This window comes from Psittacula echo (genome assembly GCF_963264785.1).
Source record: "Psittacula echo genome assembly, chromosome: 2".
Taxonomy (NCBI): domain Eukaryota; kingdom Metazoa; phylum Chordata; class Aves; order Psittaciformes; family Psittacidae; genus Psittacula; species Psittacula echo.
In genome coordinates this window covers 14,157,425-14,176,219 of record NC_137737.1, presented here as the reverse complement: position 1 = coordinate 14,176,219, position 18,795 = coordinate 14,157,425, and the positions used below count along the sequence as shown (strand labels likewise).

Genomic DNA, 18,795 nt, shown 5'->3' with positions numbered 1-18,795 from the left:
CTGTCAGCTGCATAAAAAGAAGCGTGACCAGCACGTCAGGGGAGGTGACTCTCCTTCTATAGTCCACTCTCATGAGTACTCGCACCTGGAGTATGGGTTCCAGTTCCGGGGTCCCCAGCACAGGTAAGACATGGACCTGCTAGGACAGACCCAGAGGAGGACCAGGAAAATGATCAGAGGGATGGAATAGCTCTTCTGAATGAGTTGGAATGCTTCAGCCTGACAAAGGGAAGGCGCTGGGGATATTTTATTGCAGCCCTGAAGCCCTTTCAATGCTTCAAGGGAACTTCATAAGAGAGGCTGATGGAGGCTTTATATCTAGGCCTGTAGTCACAAAAAAAGGGGCAATGGTTTTAAAATGACAAAGGGGAGATTTAGATTGGACCTAAGGAAAATACTCTTTATGGAAGTGCTGAGGCCCTGGCACAGGGTGCCCAGAGAAGCTGTGGCTGCCCCATCCCTGGCAGTGCTCAAGGCCAGGTTGGACGGGGCTTGGAGCAACCTGCTGTAGTGGAAGGTGTCCCTGCCTGTGGCAGGGGATTGGATCTGGATGAGCTTTAAGGTCCCTTCCAACACAAACCAGTCTGGGATTTTCAGAAATGACCATTCCAGCAACTTGTGAAATCAGTGTGTCAGACCAGCTCTGGACTCCATGGGCTGCCCAAACAGCCCAGCCACCTGCCCTGTTGTGCATAGCTACAAGTCTTTTTCATATTATTATTCCACAGCAAAATCCAGCATAACCATGGGGCCGATGTAGGCAGCTCCTGTAAAATCTTAAACTAAAAGTAGCATTTAGGATGGGAAAGACTGGCTGAAGCAGTTCTATTTGCCCATGTTGTTTTTTCAGTAATTTTTAATAAGAGAGATATCTTCCAGGTTTTACCTTTTTTACTTCCTTTATTTTTCTTTCCCTCCCTCTTTTTCTCTTCTCCTTCAAAAACTACTTTGACGTCCTTCAATATGATAAAAGCTGGACCGCATCCATCTTTAGGGGAGTGGTGGGAGGCAGCGTGGGCTGGGGTTGGGTCAATTTATTGCTCAGGCTTTTAGGTGGAACCGGAGGAAACTGTGAAATGGAGATTGCAAGGAGAGGTGAGCAATACATTATTTCCTTTCCTTTTCGATTACCATTTCAGCTGCAGGGTATAAAAACATGTTGAACAAAAAAACCCAGTGTAACTTAGTTTTTAATGATTTCAGATAATCCTTTCTCTGTATGTGAAGGTAAAATAAAATGTCAATGACTCTTCTGTGTTTAACAAAAAATACATCTTTGAACCTTTTGTTCAACACTCTCTTACTTGTTTGTTGTGGTTTCCCAAGGCTATTATGCATTAACAATATCTGCATTGTGCAAGTGCTTGTGGATCCTGTTGTTATGCCACACATCTGTGGGACTGGAAGGCCAGCTCAGGTTGCAGTGAGATGCACTTTCCGTTTGTTCAAGTGATTCTAGAGATAGGGAGTGAAGGACGGTGGGGGAATGGAGCTGTGAAGTGTTTGAACTGTGAGGATGTGCTTTGAAAATGACAATGAACGTTTAAAACACCAGAACCCTGTTAGGGTCACATCTGTTAAAGTAATATCAGGTATTTACTTTCAGATAACTTAGATAAGAGGTTTTGTCAAGCTCAGTGTTCAGTATTTTATAATGAGAGCAGCTAATGGAAGAACGAGGAGGTGCTGCTATGGACCCTTTAGCTTACAGACCTTGGCATGTAAACTTAAAGCTTAGAACTACTCAGATAAACAAGTTTAAGTGCTTATTCATTGTTTGGAGACTTTGGAAAAATACTGGAAGTTTTCTGGGGAGCAGAGAAGCTGAGACACTTGAAGAAAACAACCAACCAAGCGTTAGGTATTTCTGTAAATAGTCAATGACAGGCAGAACAGGTAAGTGTTCAAATCCTGGAAAAGTTAATGGGAATTGGATGTTTCATTGCTTTTAGCTCCAGAATTATTTCTTGTGAACCTATCATCTACCAAAATGAGTTGCATTTGGATGTTTCTCTTCCTTGCATGCTGCCTCCCCCTCTCGCTTACTGTTTTGGAGGGCATAGACCATCACAGCCTGCAGCTGAAGTACAAATACAGTTTCTTTGCTAGCTTTAAACTACTGTGCACTTCTGGTGGAAGACAGAGCAAAGTAGATGGCAAGTGAATTTGAAGCTTTGAGGCCGTAGTCTTCAGCATTTCATGATACGTGATTCCACAGCAGAGGGGATGGAACTAGATGATCTTAAGGTCCTTTCCAACCCTAACCATTCTATGATCACACTGTCTAGATCATTATTTGGCTGTCTGGCCTTTGAACTTCAGCAGAAAGTACCTTTCAGATCGAAGGAGAAAATAGAGTCTACTGTTGCTATAAACTTCTGCTCACAAGCTGAGCTGTGATTTCAGTGTAGCACACTACTGCTCCCACTGGGGCTTGTAGCAGCAGGATCAAAGACCTCTTGAGATACACTCCTGTGGTCACATCTGGCGGAAGAGGCAATCTTTCTGACATCCAACCAGTGGTTCCTGCTCTTGGTTTGCCTCCGTATTCTGTACACTGGTAGACTTACTGGTAAAATAGATGAGGGCCATGACCTTGACTGATTGCTCTTCTCCCCCAGTCTTCTAGCGGCTGTTTTTAACATGGATCACTTCCCTGTTGTGACAAAACACAACTGTAGGAGGTGGTAAGCTCTGGCACAGAGGTGGGAAAGATGTGTGGGAGTGGGAATACTTTGTGGCCAGAAACCTCAGCTCTTCAGTTGATTTTTAATGAGCATCTTTAACCATGTGTAGACACTGGAAAGCAGGAGTAAACAGGTTATGACTACGTGACAATTATCTTCTGTACTGCTAAGACGCTGCTGGGCTAAGTGTGAATGTGCCAAGTGCAGGAATGTGATGGGTCTTTGCTGGCCAGGCAGTTGCCAGTGAGGCAAGGAGGTGCTGCCCACCATTGTCTCTTGGAGTAGGTCTGTCTCTGAGGGTTTTATACCTCCTCTTCCTGTTATTTTTTGAGCCCTTGAGTGACCGTTTCTAACGCCACTCTTTCTTTCACATACTATTTACTTGATTCAGACTATTGCTTCATATTATAACAATTAGAGTAATTAGAGTCAGTGTTTCCTTGTCCAAAAGCATATTTTTGTGACTAAAGGTTTTTAGCAAGTCCCAAAGCAGAAGGATTTTGTGAATGCATGAGAAAAATTGAGTGAACCCAACATTCCTGCCTTAGCGCTGGTTAATCCATGAACAGAAATCTCTTATATTTACCTGCACTTTTGTGTGCGCTTGGATCCAGAGAGGTTCAAAACTGATGCTGCTGGGACCTGTGGGGTTTGTGTGTTTATTACTTTTAATAGCTTGTTTACTGTTATGAAAAGGTTTCTTTATTAGTTTATTACTGTCTCCCTAAATAGTGGACCCAGAAGCTTTTTACTCATGAAGGCAACAAGTTCATTCTTGGCAATTGCAAAAGTTCACTGAGCTTTACAAAGAGTGGTTTGTTCTTTTATCTCTCTGCCTGCACAACCTTTTAGTCTCTTGCAAGAAGAGGGGAAAAGATCACAGGAAAAGCTGAGGTGGGTTCAACATCTTTGCAGTCTCATGTCCTGTGCTAGCTCTAGGCTTTATTGGCTCAGGCCCTAGCCTTTCCCTTGACACATCTGATGGCATGACCAGTGTGATAATTACTGTGAAAACAAAGTGCAGCTGTGGCATTAGTAGGGTCATTTGGACTGGGAGGAAAGTGGATTTACTGAAAAGGAGGTGTGTTCCTTCCTCTTCTCTCTACCTTGAAAGAGCTCAAGCACTGTCCTTTCACATTTATTATCTTTACAGTGTACGTGCTTGCCGCTGGCTGGCTGCTCCCTCAGAGCAGCTAAAGCAGGAGCTGTGAGTGACCTTGGCACATGGCTCACCCATGGGTGCTGTCCTGCTGTGGTCTGAACCAAGTGAGAAAAACCAGGGGCTGGTAATGAGTAAGGAGCCTGGTTCAAGGTCTGGCTGGAGGCAGCAGATGATGTAGCTGGAGAGAAGGCTGCAGCAGGGGTCCCAGGTCCATCTGGGAATCAGGACTGGAGATGGAACTGGAATATCCACATATGAGCTACCTCTAGTGGAGGGTTGAGGCTCATCCAAGACGTAGGAGCAGAGCTGGGCCACCTAAAACAAAGCTCAGGCTGGGGCCCTGGGCACAGGGTGTAGGGAAAGGTCTCAGATGAGGCTGGTTGGAGCCGTTAAGACCTTTCAGTGCCCATGAAGTCCTGGTGCTCTGTAACTTCATCAAGCCTCTCATGAGTTTTGGAAGGAGGCAGTCCTTTGAGCTCGCTAAAGCTGAATTCTTTGCAGCTTCAAATGATTTCCCCCCTGAGGAACACAAGCCTTGCTAGGTTTAACAATGATAAATGGAAAGTGCATTTATCATCTGATTACTAAATTCTGGCCTTGTTAGAGGCATTCAAGTTGATTAATTATAATGAGCAATGTTAATTATTCTGTCTCTTAGCTGAGAGCTCCTAGAGGTGGTTCAGGTCTGATGCTCCAGCCCCAAGGTGTAATGAGATACACAGCAAGGTATCATAGACCTTTGAGTTGAAGTTGCACACAAGGCTGTGCCATGGGCATTTCTGGGCTTTCTTTGAGAGGACAGCAGAGGTCTGAGTGGATTATCCTTCAGGAGTTTTTATATAGGGAAGACACTCCAAAGCAACGATGTGAATGCAAAACTGATTTAGGTAAGGATGCAGTTGGATCAGCTGATGGGATCTTCCAGTCTTCTACTGCTGAAAGGAGATGGTCCTGCTTCCCTCTTGCATTATCTCATAGTCACCCTGCATCCTGTCTGCTTCATCTCAGTGCAAGGTGACTTGAATCTTACATTAGGGTGAAAGTTAAATAAATCCTTGTATTCATGTCTGAATGTTAATGATTCACAATTGAATATTTCAAGTCTTCCCTCCTTTGCTAGTCTTGGTGGCCTATTGCACATTGTTCTCTTGAAATGTCTGTAGTTATGTACTGTAATTATAAATACGAAATAAATAGGCCCTTTCAAACAGAGAGGTTTTAAACAGCTCTTTTCTTGTCCCAAATTGCCTGCTCTGCCAAAGGTGTACAAAGGCTGCGTGAATCTAAAGGAAACTAATTTCTTCCTGCATTACTTTTCATAGTCTGCTGGCTCTGTGTGAGCACTTGGTATTGGCATCCTGCTATCAGGCAGGGACTATTGAAAGGGAGTGCTCCAAAGTCAGTCTTGTAATCAGCAATAATACGTGCCAAGTACTTCTATTAGCATAACAACATAAAAATCTCCCTAATCACCAAGGGTAGCTGCCTCGTGTGTCAGCTATCTGAAATGCGTACTTAGTTACTATGAATTCCGCTTTTCTTAAGAGGTTTCTTGTGGCTGCTCGCTGTAAATATAGGTGCAATTAAACTAAAAGAACAGTTTCTGAAGGATAATGGAAAAGCCTCTCTGCCGCTTCGTGTTCTGTGTTAAACCCATACCCAGAGCTGGGGGTCCCAAAGGATTTTTCCCTTGGGTGAGGACCATCTCTGTGCCTGTTTCCTTGCTTGCCTGTTCATTTTTTCAGGATCCCTTGCAATGTCGAGAGGCATCTGCTTGCTTGGGAATTTCCACCTTTCACTACTCCTCCTGGTGCAGGACCTTAAAGTAGTCTCATTTACTGTGCAATTATGCATTGCAGGTACTTTTAGCACTGAAATTGCTTCCTTGCTTCCCTGCCCCAAACTCTACTCATACCACCATGTTTTGTGTGTGTAGGTAAAATGAAGAAACACGCTCCTGACACACTGCTACCTCTGCAGCCCTAGATGTTTGTTTCTTTGCCCATCCACAAGTCTGATTCCCCTTGTCTCTCCTTCTGAAGTCATTCAGGTTATCAGGATGGGGTGTGTGTCCATGTTATCTGATGGCTTGGCTGCATGTGGGTAAATGCTTCTCTTACGTGAACAGTGTTGTAGTGACAATCTCATGGGTAGTGGTTCTGTTCAGTGACACCTTGGTATCTGCATGGTACTGTAGACAGCCAATGACCTCTTCTAGTGTTTCCACTGTTGGTATGTCCGAACTCTGAGAACAATTTGCATGGCTGAAAATATTTGGTGGGTTTAGGTGGTTTTCAGGCAATACCTTTTCTGCTTTTGACCCTTTTGAGTGGGCTGAGAACAAGACGCCCATAGGAAGTAGGGTTCTGAGGGAAGCTGTCTGCTTAACTTCACATTGCCAGACTTGGGATGGGCAAGATACCAGTGGACAGCCCTTGGTATGTGGCCATGGGCCACCTCACACTCTTACCAGGTCACTAGGGCAGCAATCCTGAAGGAGTCAGCAGAGCAGTGCTTACTATTTCCAAGCTGCAAGTGAATGAATTACTCCTGTCTTTCCTGGTAGTTAATGATTTTGGGCAGGATTCACCTCCTGTATGGCCAGAGACCCAATTTTTAGGCAAGCACACAAGCTAGTCAGCTAGGCTCTCCCTGTATTCTAACTAAAATGGTGTGGAACAACCCCGTCTCTATAGGTACCTATGTCTATTCCTTGATTATAGAGTGTGTCTGCCCGATGAGCTTAACCTGGAGGCCTGCTTTTCAAATGGCTGGAATTCAAATGAAAGTAATTGCAAGAAATGGGAAGTGTAGAAAGCAAAGGCAGTGTGCTACCAGCTCAATGTCCCAGGGTGAAAGCTGCCTGTTGCAGTACGAAGGTTTAGCCCAAAGTAAGTTAGTAGGAAGTAAAGGGCAGACGGCTGCCAAATAGAATGTGTTGGGTCTCTCATACTTAAAATAGTATATGAGATACTAGAACTAGTTTTGGTGCTTCAGATGTTTAGGAAGATGTGGGTTTATGTATGAAAACACTTTCTAGCTGGCAATTCTCAGTGCACCCACTTTATAATTAAAAAAAATCAGATTAAAGCAGTAAGAGAAGTGGAAAACCCAGAAGCATCATAGACTTTGACAACAATGGAATTCTAACCATGAAAAAGATGCTTGTTGAATGTCTGACTTTTGATTGACAATAAAATATTAACTTATACTGTATATAATTCAAAGGAAGTTTCTCTTCACTAGCTTGAGTATGCTTATGGTTAAAATATTCATCCTGGGAAGCTAGTTTTTAACAATTCAGCACTTTGATCAGAGCAATAGAATTGGTTAGTTTTGCAATTTAAGTAAATTTGCTATGTACCTAGTGATGACAGGTCTGGTACCTGTCTCTTATTCCCTGTGGAAACCCCTTTTCCTCCTCCCTTCTCTTTCACAGTAGTATTTCCTGATTTAATTCTTCTGGGACAAGGCAGCTTTGTGCCGCCCTTCTCCCAAGAGATAGGGTAGAACAATCACTGATGTATTGTATGTGGTATGAAAGGGTGTTTGTGTGTGTGCTCCTGTGGGGGGGTGTGTTGTGTGTTCGTTTCAAACCACCCTTCTGAGGCTTAATTTCCATTTATTCAAGTGTATCTGTATCAACAAGGAAAACAACCAGTTCTGCAAACAGGATGCAGTCTGTGTTCATGTATCATCAAGGACGCTTTGATCCAGCCAAAGGAACGGATCCAGTCTAGGAACTGTGTGGCTGTAGCAGGCAGTTTGTTTCCAGATACCTGCTAAGAGGAGTTGGAGTTGTTGCTTGTTTTTCTCACTTGTGTTGGTACAATTGAAGCAGGAGCAGCTGCAGCACTCCCTTAGGTTGTCATTGCTAGGTTGTCATTTATACCTGGGTGCTTCTTAGCCTTTTTTTAGGTAAATTTGAAGAATTCAGCTGTCATGATAACCCCAATACTTGTATTCAACTTATGGTCTAGAAAGGATGAAGTGTAAAATCTAGGCAGAAGTAACATATGGTTACAATACAAGTAAAAGCAAGTATATACACAGCCTATATAAAAATAGGGAAAAGCAATGCTCTGGACTCCTTTGGGAGGGTACATAGTTAATCTGCTGTTACCATGTGGAACCAGTGGTATGTTAAAAGCCAAATACTGATACGAGGAGCCAAGCATGCAGGACATTGGCTGATAAGCAGCCACGTTTCCCCTCCAGGCTGGAGGGGAAGGAGCAGATCTTGACCTTAAGAGCTAGGGCAGCTTTGTTGAGTCTGGTGAAGTTGCACCATCACAAGATCTACTTCCTTGCTCTGTCTACTGTAGCATGCCCTCAAGATTTTCATTCACATCGTAGATAAAGCATGTCTGTGGGTTCCTTGAGCACAAAGAAATGTCTTTGTTATTTAAAACTAACTTTGCAGAAGAGGGCAGAGAGGAGGAGAGAGAAATTCAACGAGGGGAAACTTGCTAGTTGTATAATAAGTGACTTGCAGAGCAAAATAGTGGCTTTCATGATGTAACTGGCCACAGCCCAAATCATCAAGGAGGACAATGCCTGCCAGGGATGCAGTGATTTGGATGCATGCACTAACTGGTCGCTGCTGTTCTGCTATGTGGTGACTTTCCAAGAGGGATAGTGGGAAGGAATGAAGGAAAATCCAACAAAGTAAATTACAGTGCAAATGCCATGAGGATCAGAAATGTCTCTGACAAGACAGAAAGGAAAATCAGTATTACTTTACTTGGGGGATAGTCCCGGGAATCGTATTAGAAGCAGAATGCTGTCATCATCACATGTACATAACAAAATCCTGTAGCATTCATTCTTCTGCAAGTCTGTTTTTTTAATATGATAGCCCAAAGCTTTAGTTGATTGTCTAATGGTATAATTTTTATTGGCTCTGATTTTGGTTGAATTGCTTTCAAGAACTGCTGCTGTAATACAGAGAATCGCATTACACTGGAGAATCATACTTCAGTAGTGTGCAAAATGAGACCAAAAAATCAAATTAAAATGTAAAGACAAACACAATCTGATCAGCAGCACTGTGAAACTGGAGCATTAAAAATGTTTTTCTGTTGAAATTCTATTATTTGTTTAAAAACCTGCGAACAAAAAAGCAGAAAAATCTCATTTAAAAAGTGGAACTACACCCAGAGGCAGGGATGCTTTTGGCTTTCATGGTGCTAGGAACTACAAGTTAGTGTGTGAAGGAAATGAAGGGGGGTAGGTGTATCTACAGGGGTCTTCCAAAGCCTTTACTTTCTCCTTTCCTGCTATAGCCTCTTTCCCATCATTTAACTTTGCAAATATCCAAACCAGATGCTTCTTCACCGCTTAGTTTTGCCCAATGACAGGTTGCACTGGAAAGCTATATGATATCTTGCTAACATTGCATGTTTCCTGGACACATCACAAAAAATGGACCTCACTGTTGTGCATGGATTGTGTCTACCTGGAAGAAGATTGAGTCCAGAGGAGGCCACAGAGATGCTGTGAGGGCTGGAGCAGCTCTGCTCTGGAGCCAGGTTGAGAGAGCTGGGCTTGTTCAGCCTGGAGAAGAGAAGGCTCCTTAAGGGGAGACCTTAGGGCAGCTCCAGTGCCTGAAGGGGCTACAAGGAACCTGGAGAGGGGCTTTTTACAAGGGCCTGTAGGGACAGGACAAGGGGAATGGCTTTAACCTGACAGAGGGGAGATTGAGATGAGCTCTTAGGCAGAAGTTCTTCCCTGTGAGGGTGCTGAGGCGCTGGCACAGGGTGCCCAGAGAAGCTGTGGCTGCCCCATCCCTGGCAGTGTTCAAGGCCAGGTTGGACACAGGGGCTTGGAGCAACCTGCTCTAGTGGAAGGTGTCCCTGCCCGTGGCAGGGGGTTGGAACTGGATGAGCTTTGGGGTCCCTTCCAACACAAAGTGTTCTGTGATTCTATGATTTACTGTGTTCCTGTCTGCAGGCAATCTGGAGGATGTGTAAGCTATAGCCAAGGATCCTGCTGCTCAACTCTAGTCTACTCACTAAGCTACCTCTTCCAGAGTTTAGATGCCTCGGGCTCTCTTGGTCCTCCAAGGAAAGAGCTTCTCCAGTGAATGATTTGGGTTTTAGGAGCTCTGACTCATCTTTGGGGTTGCTTTAAATAACACCAAATGAGTGTATATTGTGAAATGCAGCATAAACCAAGACAATTCTCCAGCACACCAGACTCTTCCTTCTGTCAGCATTTGGTAAAGGAGAAAATGGTAAAGCTTGAAGCAAGCAGAAAGCATCAGAACAGCCAAACATTAAAAAGTCATACTGCCTTCTGGCTGTCACACCTAAAAATAACTTAAATGTTGTGGATATTCCTGACACTGACGATGGCTGATAAAAGCATCATAACATGCAGATGGAGTACTTCTAGGAAACAGTGAAACAGAGAAGCTTTCAGGGAAGAATGCCACCTCTCCAGAAACAACCTGCAGTACATGACTGCATTATTGCTTGTGGGAAATACAGCAAGCACCTTGGGGGATTTCAGCTTAATTTCTTCACTGAAGCTGGAGGACATTTTCTTAAGAGGCTTATTAATTCTTGGTGCATCGTGCCCAGTCCTGAAAAGTGCTGAGCTCTTCTTTGGGATATTAAATGTCTTCAAGTAACATCAATACCAGTGATGAGAAGAGCCCTCTAAAACTGCTCTGAAAAATATCTGCTTATAAAATTGACTCAGTTGAAGTTCGTGGAAAATAAGGTATTCCAAATGATGTTTTCAAAGGCAGGACCTGCCTGGTGCTTCTGTGGTCCAGTCTTACCAGAGCCCACAGTTTGAAGGGATTGTGACTACTGGAAATCCTGCATGCTCGAGAATCCTCTGGCAATTTAGGGCGGTGAGGCACTGGAATGGGTTGCCCAGAGAAGTGGTGAATGCTCCCTCCCTGGCAGTGTTCAAGGCCAGGTTGGACAGAGCCTCGGGTGACATGGTCTAGGGTGAGGCGCCCCTGCCCATGACAAGGGGGTTGGAACTAAATGATCTTAAGGTCCTTTCCAGCCCAATCCATTCTATGAATCGGATAACTGTTCCTCACCTTTGGATTCATAGCCAGAAGGCTTCAGAATAGATATTGGTATCAAAGTGAGTATTAGGCTACAGAGCAACCCCATAGTAAGAAGAAATGTTCAAAGCAAACAAAAGCAAGAAGTCTTCATGCAGTGTTTAGTTAAGCTGTGGAACTCCCTGCCAACAGATGATGAGGGTGCTAATGGTTTAAGCTGGTTGAACAGAAAACTTTGCCTGTTTATGAATATACAGAACACACAGGTGTCTTGGGAAGTACCCAAGCTGGTGGTGACTGGATATCCAGTATGACCACAGCCTGCCTTGTTCTTGGTAATTTCTACCATCATACTCATTTTTTAGCATCTGGTTTTGTGCAGTGATGGGGATGTGATACACAGCTGGACACGGGACACTTGGTTCAGTGGACCTTTGCTCTGACCCTGTAGGACTGCATTTTCAAAGTCAAGTTGCCAATTGATTCAGGATAACTGAAGCATTTCTGAAAAGAGAAAAACTGAGAGATCCTAATTCCACTCACTTCAGTGACAGGCACCACAAAAGCATATGGATGCCCGAGGTCTAAATTCATCACTGCTCCTGTGAAACATGCTTGTGTTAGAAACTGAGTCAACAGGAATAAAAGGATGGAAAACCAGGAGGATAGAGCTCCAGCCCTGCTGAAGCCGGGGTGGGGGGGGATTGTCCTTGACTTCCATGGAGCTAGGATTTTACTTAATGCTTTTATTTTCCCATTCTCACACTACAAGAGCCAGGGGATATAGGACTGGAATAACAAGTCGTGTCTTTGAGCAGATACATAGAAGCATTTCTCCATTCAGTTCATTTTTCAAGGTTTATGCTTGGGAAAGTATTTGGATGTAAAAATCTTTCAGCCTTCCTGAGACAAATGTACCTAAATAATATGCCTTTTTATACTGCAGGGCAGAAACGGGCTGCTTAAGGACAGGAAGGTGGGGTTGCATATTTGTTTGCTATAGGTGACTGTATTTTCCCAGCTTCCTTTAGCATGTGTGTTGGAGGATGTCAGATTGGATGGATATTTGGTTGAATTTGGATATGGTCTTTGGTTAAAACAGACTTCCTGAAACATGCAAACTCTTCTACACGTTGAAAAGTAAGGGGAAAATAATAAAGTAATTGCTGTTTTATATGTGGGCAAATTAAATGTTGCCATGGATACCCTGGTCTGTTTACAGCAATAATAATAAATGTTTTCAATTCACACTGTGCTTTTCATCTCAAAGGATCCTCAGGTGGTTTACCAATGACGGACGTGGATTGCCTCACACAGCACTGAGCTGCAGCCACAAGGGCTGCTTCACAATCTCTACTGGTACCGCCTGGCAGTGGAAGGTAGAAAACGTACTGTACCCGGAGTGAATCTGTAGGGATTGTTTGGGAAAGCAGAATGTAAATGGCAGACCTGAAACGCGGCCAAGAGCTGAACAGCAAAATGCAAGGAATCAGATAGGGTTAGGTCTTGAGTTACTGATAGGATTTGGTAGTTCTTTGAGCAGCTGGCTTCAATTTTTACTAGAGCTGGGAGGAAATTCTTTCCTTCTCGACAGACTTGCAGGTCAAAACCTCTCCCTTCCCACCCTGAGGTGAGTTTTGAAGGAAAAGAGCATCCTGCTGCAGCCAGCCCATTGAGGGCCCTCTTCAGGGATGCGGGAGATCCGGCTTCTATCCTTCTGTGGTCCGTTCTCCCTGTTGAGTGAGTGGCTTTACTCTTCCCGGGGGAACTGCTCACTTTGACCTCAATAAGCTTATCAAATTATTGACTTAGTATTAGGTAGAGCTTGAAAGAGATCTCATTGCAAGGTAACTCAGGCGTGCACAGCTGCTGAATGGCCAGGTCATGTTCTCTCTGGTGGTCTGTACAAGGTGGCTGAAGCCCCAGTGAAGGAGATCAGTAGCTTGGTGATGTGGATACTCTCCTGAGATGAGAAATGCCAGTACAGCTCTCCTGATTCCTACCACAAGTACACGGTCCAAGCCAGGGAGTAAGTGAGACTGTGTCTCTCTGTCTTTTTTGGAAGGAAGTTTCTCCTGGACTAAGACTTGATTGAAGCTTCATGATCATCACTGGTATCTTCCCACTATTATAATTCAAGAATCAGTGTTCTATGGCTTAAGGGAAAAAATGGCATAATCAAATAAATAAATTTAAAACCAAAACAAAACAAGCAAAGCCCTGCCATTCCAATGTCTGTCTTTCCTTTAGATAAGGGAGACCTTGTAACAGTCTTCCAATACCTAAAGGGGCTACAGGAAACCTGGAGAGGGGCTTTTTACAAGGGCTTGTAGTGATAGAACAAGGGGAATGGCTTTAACCTGACAGAGGGGAGACTGAGATGAGCTCTTAGGCAGAAGTTCTTCCCTGTGAGGGTGCTGAGGCGCTGGCACAGGGTGCCTAGAGAAGCTGTGGCTGCCCCATCCCTGGCAGTGTTCAAGGCCAGGCTGGACACAGGGGCTTGGAACAACCTGCTCTAATGGAAGGTGTCCCTGCCTGTGGCAGGGGGTTGGAACTGGGTGAGCTTTAAGGTCCCTTCCAACCCAAACCAGTCTGGGATTCTATAACATTTCACTTTGTGCTTTCTAGTTACAGTGTGAGTAACACTCTATGCTTCTGCTTTCTTAGGCAGAGCATTAGTGCTTATGTGACCTACATAACCAGTGACAGAGAAAATGACTCCTTCAAAACACTTTATACTCGCGCTGTTTTTCTACCTCATTTAGGAGAGGCAGCTGCACAGTGGACCCCAGTAAATTGCTTGAGAATTCCTCATTGCAGTGGCTGCCTTTGTAACAGCAACTTTTTCAATTCCCTGAGCTGTGCCCAACTTTCTGAAGTCAAAAATAATCGCAGGTACAAGTGATGGAAATGCTGTTATTATTTCAGTCTTGAAAGGCTGAGAAACGTGGAAAACCAGGTCCTCCTTCCTGTAACAAAGCCAACAAACAAAGCCTCACTGCTAACAGCTTTTTCTTAATGGACTTGCCTTGTGCTATCGAGCATCTGAATCATTAAGAGAATTGTTAACAAAAAAGGTCTATTTACTGAGGCTCTTTACTGAGGTAGAACCAAGCGGTGTTTAAGTTAACCACTGGAGCTCAGTGACTCTCTTCCGTCCTTTGAAGAGAGGGGATTTAAAAAGTGCAACAGCTCTAACTTCAGCTTTTGTTGAGAAACCGAGGTAGGGTTGAGGTTTGTATCTTAAACACAGGCCAGGTTTGCTGATGTTTTGTCAACCTTTTGGGGTGTGTTGAGCAAGCTTTTAGCAGCCTGTCTGGGCTATTATTTTCATATCAGCCTTCCTGAAACTCAGTGTCTCCATGTGGTTTCCTCCCAGAGCAATGCAAAACCTGCTGAATTTACCTGGAATTTACTTTTATGCTTGGGAACCTGAGAACCTGAGCGCTTTAGGGGCATGTTTCTGTAATAACACACATTACAGGGAAAAGGATTGCACAGACTTATGTGAACTGAGATCATGAAGAGATTGACAGTGTTTTCTTGGATACCTATTTATAAACCTTGGCTTACTGTTAGCCTTCTGTGAAAACTTTCCCTTGCCTGCTCATAGGATAGCGATGATTTGCCTGCCTTTTTTCAGCAGATTGCTGCAAGCCCTCTGAATCACACTTTTTATACATCATTGGGTAAGAAAACTGCACAGAGGAGTTTACAAACGGTGTGGTGAACCAGCAGGAGGATGAAGAGCTCAGATGTGTGTGTCTGTACATTGTGTTCGGTTTATCGTTGTTGCTGGTAAATTACTCTTGTTGTTTTCCCCCAGTCACTTACGTTCCTGCTCACTGACGATGTCTCATGTTCTGCTGCCAGTTTCTATAGACTGCCTGTTAGTATAAGTAGTAAATCACAGAATCCCAGACTGGTTTGTGTTGGAAGGGACCTTAAAGCTCATCCAGTTCCAACCCCCTGCCATGGGCAGGGACACCTTCCACTAGAGCAGGTAGCTCCGAGCCCCTAGATGACTGATGGTGTGCTGTAGTCTTGGCTTGATTCAGTGTTATCTCAAATGATTAAAACCACATGGATTTGAAGGGCTGAAATCTGAGCACAATTTGCTGCATGTCAGAAATCCCCACGACCAAGGGGAGCCACAGAAGCAGAAGCCTGCAGTACAGCAGGGAACACAGGGAGCACCAGTGGGTAGATCACAGAGAAATCAACCCCTTCGTCTTCTTTTAATTGAGTGCTGACTCCTACCTAGAGCTCTAACAGCTACAGCTGGCTTATTGACTTGGTAGTCTTGCACTGATTAACTGCTGCTTTAGCTAGCGGAGCCCCAGAGCAGTTGTTAAACTGTGAGTAGGCACGTCGGTAGCATGCCAGCCAGAGTGTTTGGGGGAGGAGAAAGCTGCTGGGTGCATGCCTCCTGGATTCGGGAGATGTGTGAGGCTGGGTGTGCGTGCTGTCACAGGCACACAGGCAGGGGCAGCTAAGAGTGAGCTCCGGTGCTCTGCTTCCCCGGGGGGAGAGGAAGGCTGCTGCTGCGAGTGCAAGCTGGCAGGATCATGACAGAGCCAAGCAGCAGAAAGGAGGGATTTAAAAAATGCCGGAGTGCCACTTTCAGCATCGATGGCTATAGCTTTACAATCGGTGAGCCTCATTTCATCCCTCTTCGTTACCTCGGTTGTCTCTCTTCTTCTCCTTTCCTCTCTTCCTTTGCAGCTCCAGTAAGTGCAGGTAAAAACCGGCTGTTGACAACTGCATTTTGTCGATGTCTGCCTTTAAAATGCACAGATGCCCTGCAACTTTTGTCTGGGTTGCTTTCCCATTCTGCCTTTCTCTGTTTTCCTCTGCCCAAGAAACTTGCCTTTGATACGCAGCTGCTCTAAACCCCTGTGCTGGGTTTTGGCAGGAGTTCACCGGGAACTTTTTGTTTTGGAACCTTATCTCAGGAAAGCCTGGCTCTCAGGCTTGCAGGTTTCCAACTCGCTGGCTGTGTTTCCTTCCGATGAGCCGGGAACATAACCCTTGGGAGCCTTGGCTTTGTTTCCAATATTGCTTTGTTTACTTAGCCAGTGTTTCCCAATACTGTAACCTTTTGCCGTTTCTCGGCTTGCGTAAAGATGTGTGTAACAGTGCTTGTTGTCTCATACACAGAAAGCAATATTGCTGGGGCAGGGAAAGGTGCAAGGGGAGAGTAGGCATTTTAGTTAGTTGTACAGGCTTGAAGGGTGCAGTTTGTGTTCAGTGGCTTAGGGAAAAGTGAGGCTTCTCAAAGCCACAGGTATCTGCCTCCGTATCTGTCCAGGGGACCTGCTGTGCAAAAGTGATTCCCTGAGCAGGCAGCTCTACTAAAACTGTGTCTCTGACGAGGCTACGTTATGTAAATCCAACTATAGATGTTGGAAACAGAGAAAGCTTATGTCCTGTTCTAATGTTTAGATGAGATCCAAGTTAAAATACATGATAACTTGTAATAATCAATTGATACAAATTCCCCTTGGATACCTTTAAGATGAGAGAGATTCTGCTTCCTAGCAGTGTGAAATCAGGAAAGTCTTCCCTGATTTGTGCTAGTGTGATGGGGTCACAATTTCATCTAATAATGATGGATATAAGCTCTTTATTGATATGGGAAGAGGCACGTGTTTATTCCTTTGCTTTATGGAAAACTTGTTTTGCAGTCATTCACATCATGCAAGCATTAAACTTGCTGGAAAAAAATAGGAGGTGGAAATGAATGTTTAATTTACCTTCACGTACTCACCTGTACCTGTGCATATAGCATTGTAAAGGTGAAAGTGCCAGCAAATGCAACTTTTCAAATGTCTTTCTCTAATGGGAAGGTAGTAGTTCTTCCACAGGTTAAGTTGCAACATGCTCACTTCTGAACCCCCTGTTTAATCTTCCCCCCTCTAATCACCATTACTAATAGTGTTGTTTCATCAGTTGGGGTCAGTCTGGAACATAGACATCTCCCTCTTGACACACATAATCTGAAGATACAGATTGGTTTTGTTCATGAGCAAGCCAACAGGACTGCTGTATCTGCTGCTCTGCTGCCTTGATTGCTATTTGTTCTCCCAAACCAACTAGAACAATTCTGGCTGAAATGACTCGGGTTTAGAATTGCAGCTTTTTCTGCTTCTCAGGACAGTTGTTGCATAGGAGTTCCTGTGCTATTTTCTTCTATTTGGTGCACACAACCAGTGTATTGATTCTGTGATCTGTGCATTATATAACATTTATTTTTATATTGGGACAAGTGTGCATTGGATTGACTCACATAAGCGTGGAAGCTTTGTAAACAAGTTATCTAGTATTACCAGCGCCGTGTGGCAGACAGACCTGAATGATTCATGTATTTAGAGTCCCAGCCTGGTTTGGGTTCGAAGGGACCTTAAAGCTCATCCAGTTCCAACCCCCTGCCATGGCCAGGGACACCTGGTCCACTAGAGCAGGTTGCTCAGGTTAAAGCCATCCCCCTTGTCCTGTCCCTACAGGCCCTTGTCCAAAGCCCCTCTCCAGGTTCCTTGTAGCCCCTTTAGGCACTGGAGCTGCTCTAAGGTCTCCCCTTAAGGAGCCTTCTCTTCTCCAGGCTGACCCAGCCCAGCTCTCTCAGCCTGGCTCCAGAGCAGAGCTGCTCCAGCCCTCGCAGCATCTCCGTGGCCACCTCTGGACTCACTCCAACAGCTCCACATCCCTCTTGTGCTGTTGCCTCAGAGCTGGATGAGGACTGCGGGGGGGGTCTCCCCAGAGCACAGCAGAGGCGGAGAATCCCCTCCCTGCTGCTCACACTCTGGGGATGCAGCCAGCACACAGGGGGGTTCTGGGCTGTGAGCTCAAAGGTTGTTAAAAGATTTGTTAATCTTTATACCAAAGAAAATGAATGCATCCAGAAGATCCCACAGCAACGCTGGTGTGTCAGGGACGGGCTTCAACATTCCATCAGATGAAGACTTCTGTGTCGATTTCTAGTTTTGGGATACTGCAGATTTCTAGAAGTTCTTGTGAAATGCTGAGCTGCTGCATCTGCTGTTGCAGTGTCAGCTGGGAGAGAAGGCTGATACCCTTTAGAACTGAGTAATATTAATTGGAGAGAAATGAGTTTCCATCTGGGCACAAAACGAAGCTTAGCTGTCGGCGTGCAACACTTGCAAATTGTTGTCCAGCTTTGCTCCAGCCAGAGCTAGCGCCAGCGTAGGTGGGAGCAACACATGGGAGTTTGGGTAGGTTTGTGGTGAAATGTCTGCATTGCTAGAAGGGAAGCATGGCAAAAGTTATAACCCCTATCTTCACTATCGTTACCTCCAGCTGCACTGTGGAGAACACCTAGAGAAGGATGTTTGGGTATCCCATCACTTCTACAGTGGACTTGGCTGTAAGAAGTGATTTGGCAGTGTTAGGTTTGCAGCTGGACTCAATGATCTTAAAGATCTTTTCCAATGTAAATGATTCTATCACTCTGAAAAAATATTTTGCATTGATTCACCCTTTTATACTAAGTGCTAAGAAAGGATGATCCTCACAGTGGTTTAACAAATCATAGAATCAACTGGGTTGGAAAAGACCTTTAAAAACATCAAGTTCAACCGTTCCCCCAGCACCGCCAAGGCCACCACTAACCCATGGCACTGAGGGCTTCATTTACACGGTCTGTGAACACTTCCAGGGACGGTGACTCCAGCACTGCCTTGGGCAGCCTGTTCCAATGCCTGAGCACACTTTGGGGAAGGAATTGTTCCTCATCTGCATCTAAACCTCCCCTGGTGCAGCATGAGGCCGTTTCCTCTTGAAGGTAGCTTACAATAAGACTTAATGAAAATCTTAATGGGCCTAACATCAAACATGAAATTATATGGGCATGGAAAAAGGCTGGTGCAAGAAGAGCTCTGCTGATTGCGTGCAGTTAGATA

At 44.7% G+C, this 18,795-nt stretch overlaps 1 protein-coding gene across 1 annotated transcript in view; it reads left to right on the top strand.

Moving 5' to 3' along the window:
* Positions 1 to 15,444: 15,444 nt before the first annotated feature.
* The window catches only part of PDE1C (phosphodiesterase 1C), a gene marked incomplete at both ends in the record, with an annotated part of 281,929 nt that continues 278,578 nt past the window's right edge, over positions 15,445 to 18,795 (top strand). The window contains one exon of the mRNA XM_080611752.1: positions 15,445 to 15,529. Within this exon, the coding sequence (XP_080467878.1) occupies positions 15,445 to 15,529 (85 nt within the window). The remainder of the gene's footprint in view (positions 15,530 to 18,795) is intronic.